Below are 6,465 nucleotides of genomic sequence, written 5' to 3' on the forward strand. Positions count from 1 at the left end.
TTTAAAGTATGTTCAGTGATTTAACATGGTCAGGTGATGACAGCAGTTATTTTAGGTCAGTATTGAAGTTTAATTACAAAGGGCATTGGTTGCCTTATGTATGGTAATGGTGTGCAAGGATATGGAGAAAAGGCAGGAGACTGGTGTAAGACAACAGAGCCAGACTAGAACAGGCACAGTAGGCTGAATGGCCTCTTTCTGCAGCATATTAATTCTGAGACTCTGACTTATCCTTTATAAGCATCATTTTTTGCTCCAATACACTCTCGGACACTGAAATCAGGTGATGGAAGTCAAAAATTGGTAGACAATATTTGCCACTACGGTAACAGGTCACTGGTGAACCTTGTCTCTGGAACAAGACCCTCAGATGTAGACATTCCATCCAGCAAGAGCGTAGTATGGTGGCTCAGTGGTTAGCGCTGCTGCCTCACAGCACCAGGGTCCTGGGTTCAATCCCAGCCGCGCGTGACTGTCTGTGTGAAGTTTGCACATCCTCCCCGTGTCTGCGTGGGTTTCCTCTGGGGGCTCCGGTTTCCTCCCACAGTCCAAAGATTTGTAGGTTAGGTGGATTGGCCATGGGAAATATGGTGTTTGGGTGGGGGAGGGATGCTCTTTGGAGGGCTGGTGATGGGCCGATTGGCCTCTATCTGCACTGCAGGGGATTCTATGATCGTGAGGATCACCCACTCAGAGGCCTGCCAGGATGGAGTCAGTGAGAGGCTAGTGGCTTCTGCCAGAATGACACCCACACGGGGCCTAGGATCTCGGAGTATCCCAGGATCCAAATCACTGATGGTGCGTGGGTGGACAGGAGGTGACCTTTGGCTTGTGCAAGTTTTCCCATGTACCAGGCCTGCCCACAGCTCCATCCATACCATTGGTGACAGGATGAGCCCATTAGTGGCTAATTGTCAGTGCGGGTACACCCAGCTCAAGGGTGCTCCCACCCCAGACTCGATGGAGGTGGGGAGGTGGGAAGGTGGCCTGCTTCCTGACTCCAAACCCACCGTGAGAGGTGGTCAGAAGATCCTGCCTGCCGTTGCTGAACTGAAGGATGTGATCTCTGGTGATCCACTCTCCGAGCTTCAGTTCCAATGGGGGCGAATGTTCGGAAAATCTGGAATGGCGCAGTGCCAGGCAACCAAACTGATCAAGAAAGTGAAGTTTCCAATCGCCAGGAGTCTATCAGAATTTCAGAGCCTTTGATTCTGAACGGAACGAGGAGGAAGCTTTGTTCAGGGAATGTACTGGATTTGTTGCCAAGTGCCTGTGGGACAATGAGGATTCTTAGATACTTTAGGACTCAGTCACAGTGTGGCTCTTTCTGGACCAGGAACGTGGCTCCAAATGTGTATTCCTTCGCCCTAAATGCAGGCGAACTTGATAACTAATGGATGTGGTGTAGAAATAGTGTTTAGTGAATGTGTCGATGGGCCTCTGAGCTAATGCTTTTTATTTCAAAAATATACTTTATTCATAAAAAAAAAATCTTTGCACATATACATCATCCCAATGCAGAGATAGTAGGAACTGCAGATGCTGGAGAATCCGAGATAACAAGGTGCAGGGCTGGATGAACACAGCAGGCCAAGCAGCATCATAGGAGCAGAGAGGCCTGCTGTGTTCATCCAGCCCTGCATCTTGTTGTCTCATCATCCCAATGCAGTTTGGTTCTGTACAGAAGCATATCAAGGAAATGAAAACGTTGGAGTTTGACTCTATCCAATGAACGAAAGGCATCTCTTACACATACAAGACTCAATTTGCATATATTTGGGGGTGGGGTGTCCGATAACTGAATAGACCCCCATTTAACTTTGGCAGAAAGATCTTAGACGGTGGTCTATACCCCACTGCCCCTTGGTGGCAGCTGCCCCCAAGCTTTAGTGCATCCCTTGGCACGTTGTCCTGGACCTGGGAATGTGCCAGTCTGCAACACATGGTCAAGGGTCAACTCCTTGCTCTGTAAGACCAACAAGTTTCGGGCAGACCAAAGAACGTCTTTCACCGAGTTCATGGTTCTCCAGTCAATATTTATCTCGGTGCACGTCCCTGGGAACAGACCGTACAGCACAGAGTCCTGTGTCATTGACCTGTTTGGGATTAACCATGACAAAAACCAACTGAGCCTCTGAGCCAAGGTCCAATGTCATTGTGAGCCCCATAGCTATGAGTGTGTGTTCTACAGAGAGGTTAGACCCTGCGCAGCTCTGTGTGTGCTGCCTAAACATCATCATGTACTTTATCATAATAAACATCATTCAGCAGTAACCTGGAAATCTGGTCTGGGCTCACGTAAGGACTCAAAGAACTCACATAGAATGTGGTATCAAATGGGGAAGGTATGTTTTTCAAGATTAGAAGGTGTAGGGGTGTAAAATAACCATAGTTCTACTGGATTTAGAGAGAGGTATTTGATGGTGATTCAGCCTGAGGGTCACCACAGTGTGGGGAATTGAACCCACGCTGTTGGAATCACTCTGCATGGCTAACCAGCCATCCAGACAACTGACCCCTGTGCAAAACGTGCCAATGATGAATGGCATAAAGTTCGATGCCACTCTGACATCGAGAAAGCAGATGAAAGGGAGACAAGGAATGGGGTAAGAGTGAAACATTGATGTTCAAGTGTAAAGGAAGAGGGCTGCAGGACTTAAAAGAATGAGAAAGCCTTAGTCTAGGTTATAAGAACAAACTTGGGATGCTAGACACTCAGAATATAGCAGCCTGTAAGGATGCATGTATAGACAGCCAATTCCCCAGGAGACCAAGAGAGTATGGATTCCATGAAGACATAAACATGGTAGCGACAGTGTGCTCTCAAAGAACATTGGCAAAAAAAGGCATTTTCAGTGCTGAAAGAAGCCATTTGGCCCATCATGCCTGTGCTAGCTTGTTAAATGAGCATCCTTACCTAGTGCAAATCCCTTCCTTTCTCCCCCAGAAACCCAGTTCTATCCAAATAACCGCCCAATGCCTCTTGATTGTCTCGATACATGTGCTGCAAGTGTGCTACAATGACCTTAGTGAGCAGCTGAATGCCAGAGGAGCAGGTGTCACCAGTGGGATACTCAGGTATCCAGCTCCCATAGTGGTTGAATCTCCAGCCAACGTCATCTGCCCAGATGCCTCTGTTTATGGATATGAAGATGCCAGTCACATTCAGTTAGTATGTCACCAGACCGCATGAAATCCCACCACAGCAACTAGAGGGATATTTAAATTCCATCAATAAAGTATGGCAGCTAAAGCCAGGCTCAGTCATGGTGACCGTGACAACTGTCATCAATTGTCATAAAGACCCATCCAGTTCACCAACGCCCTTTAGGGAAGGAAATCCTCCCCTGGTCTGGCCTACATGTGACTCCAGACCCACAGCAATGTGGTTGACACTTAACGGCCCTCAGAAATGGCCCTAGCAAGCCCATCAGTCAAAGCACAGTTAGGGATGGGCAATAAACGCTGGCCTTATCAGTAACACCCAAATCCCGCAAAATAATCTTAAAAAAGACGCTAGTGACCAATCTATGGGGTAGGGGACAGCAGGCACATCACAGTGTGCTGTTTAATAATTGAGATGCTTTATTAATAGAGTTGAGAAATGCATTCGGTCAACAAGGTAGAGAAAGCAAGGGGGTTTTCCTCAAGTTTCCGGGTGCCTTTTAAGTTGTTATAATTTACCTGCTCCTCCCAGTGTAAAGCAAAACATTAGGATTCCCTCGGTACTCAGGGACAGTGTGAGAACTGATAAAGAATCCACAACATCTGCATGGTAATTGCTACACATTGCTACGATGCATCTACTGTTGACATTTAACTCTGTCTCTCTCAGTTTGTTAAGGAGGAAAACCATATCAAATGCAGATAGAGGCCATTCAGCCCAACATGTTTGCACTGACCCTCTGAGGAGCATCCCACCCAGACCCATCCTATCCCTGCATTTCCCGTGGCTAATCCACCTAACCAGCACACTACAGGCAACTTAGCATGGCCCATAAACCTGAGCTGCACATCTTTGGACTGGCAGGAGGAAACGCACGTAGACAGGGGGAGAATGCACAAACTCCACCCAAACAGCTCAAGACCGGAATTAAACCCAGCTCTGAAGGCAGCAGTGCTAACCACAATGTCACCCTGGACAATGATCCCATAAGACTTACAAGAGAAACAGCAGTTGAGGGGGGGGAGAAGCGACACATTCCCCGTCAGCGTAGCCATTGAGAGAAAAATCAAGACGTTAACGTCCATGTTAAATTCATCTCCCTTTGTCCCTCTATTTCACAAGCCTACGCCCTCCTGAAGTTTGCTATGTACCTCCTTTCCTATGCTTGTTTTTGCACCTTCTGGGGGCTTGAAAGCTTTGATTGTTAAAGGTTGTCTTCCTATTTCTGCAAACTCACAGAGCCAGTGTGTTATTTTAACAAAGGATTGTCATTTTTACAACAGACTCCATGTGACAAAAAGCTGACCCCAGCAATTAGAGTGGGATCGGCACTACTGATGTGTGCCAGGAGCAAGTGCTGGGGATGGGGCGAACAGTTGGTGTAATTGAGCCTGTAAAATGCGAGGCCAACACACTTAATTTACCCAGTCAACATTCAATTCCTTGTGATGCATACATATGAACTCAACTAGGTAATAAATTGGGGTCAGTGCCGAAGTACACATGTTGTGAGGCATTTAAATCAGCAAAAGGTATTGCATGAAATGGACTTGGTAGGAGAGATATAAATATTAGTACAATGGTGTTTGATTGCCGACAGCTCGCAAACGGCTCAAGTGATTCATGGCTTCCATCCAAATGGAATCTTAAATTATTTTTTGTATATGATTATGCAGAATGCATGGGGAATATTTCCTTTTACAAAATCCTATCACACAACAATGCACCAGAATAAAAAAGTCACCATGTCTGCTTATTTGGGTCGATGGTGTACTTACAGAGTGTGATGCTTTTTTAGTATGGGTTGGGGGTTAGTCCTTTAGGCTGGTTACCGTGCACCATAATGCATGGGTTCAGTTCCTGCTCTGGCTGAGGTCACCATCATGTTTCCTGCCTTCCTGACCTTACCTCTTATCTGAGGTGCTGAGGAAGGTGATGGCCTTGTGGTATTATCCTTAATCCAGGGGACCCAGGTAATGGTCTGGGACCTGGGTTCAAATCCCGCCACATCAGATGGTAGAATATGAGTTCAATAAAAATCTGGAATTAGAAGCTAATGACAATCATGAAAGCATTGTGGATTGTTAGGGGGAAGTCCCCTCTGGGTCATGAAGAGATAACACAGTGTGGGGCTGGAGGAGCACAGCAGGCCAGCAGACCCTGAAACGTCAGCTTTCCTGCTCCTCTGATGTTGCCTGGCCTGCTGTGTTCCTCCAGCTCCACACTGTGTTATCTCTGACTCCAGCATCAGCAGTTCTTACTATCTCTGGTTCACTAATGTCTTTTAGAGAAGGAAATCTGCCATCCTTACCTGGTCTGGCCTATGTGTGATTCCAGACCCACAGAAATGCGGTTGACACTTAATTGCCCTCTGGGATAGGCAATAAATGCTGCCTGGCCAGCAAAGTCCTTGCCCTGTGAATATGTAAAAGAAAATGTGGTGACCCTTGATTTAATTTATTATTGTCACATGTGCCTAGGTACAGTGAAAAGTTTTGTTTTGTGTGCAGTACAGGGAGATCATACCATACAAAGTGTATCAGGATAATAGAACAGAGCGAGGAATACAGTCTTACAGCTGCAGAGAAGGTGCACAAAGAGTGAGATCAACATTAAATTTAAAATTGGAGAAGTCCATTCAGAAATCTAATAGCAGCGGGGAAGGAGTATGTGGGTTTAACCTTTTGTATTTTGCCTGGATGGAAGAGTTTGGAAGAGATTATAACCGGGATGGGAGGGGTCTTTGATGATGTTGGCGCCGTTCCCAGGCAGCGAGAAGTGTAGATGGAGTCAATGAATGGAAGGTTGTTTTGTGTGATGGACTGGGCTGTGTTCACAACTCTCTGTAGTTTCTTACGGTCCTGGGTAGAGCAGTTGACATGTCAAGTTGTGATGCATTTCTATGGTGCATCTATAAAAGTTAGTAAGAGTCTTTGAGGACATGCTAAATTCCCTTAGCCTCCTGAGGAAGTAGAGGCGTTGTTGTACTTTCTTGACAGTAACCTCAACATGGGTGGACCAGGAAAGATTGTTGGTGAATCCGAGACAACAAGGTGCAGGGCTGGATGAACACAGCAGGCCAAGCAGCATCATAGGAGCAGAGAGGCTGACGTTTCGGGCCTGGACCCTTCATCAGAAAAGGGGGAGGGGAAGGGGGTTTTGAAATAAATAGGGAGAGAGTGGGATGCGGATAGAAGAGGGATAGAGGAGAGGATAGGTGGAGAGGAAACAAACAGGTCGAAGAGGCGGGGATGGAGCCAGTAAAGGTGAGTGTAGGTAGGGAGTTAGGAAGGGGATAG

General features: G+C 46.6%; 1 protein-coding gene across 1 annotated transcript in view; it reads left to right on the top strand.

The window, feature by feature from the left end:
• Positions 1 to 4,745: 4,745 nt before the first annotated feature.
• The window catches only part of LOC109933630 (ecto-NOX disulfide-thiol exchanger 1-like), a 20,501-nt gene continuing 18,781 nt past the window's right edge, over positions 4,746 to 6,465 (top strand). Inside the window, exon 1 of the mRNA XM_048602542.1 lies at positions 4,746 to 4,782. Coding sequence (XP_048458499.1) covers positions 4,746 to 4,782 — 37 coding nt within the window. The remainder of the gene's footprint in view (positions 4,783 to 6,465) is intronic.

The sequence above is a fragment of the Rhincodon typus genome, chromosome 11, assembly GCF_021869965.1.
Source record: "Rhincodon typus isolate 14 chromosome 11, sRhiTyp1.1, whole genome shotgun sequence".
Taxonomy (NCBI): Eukaryota; Metazoa; Chordata; class Chondrichthyes; order Orectolobiformes; family Rhincodontidae; genus Rhincodon; species Rhincodon typus.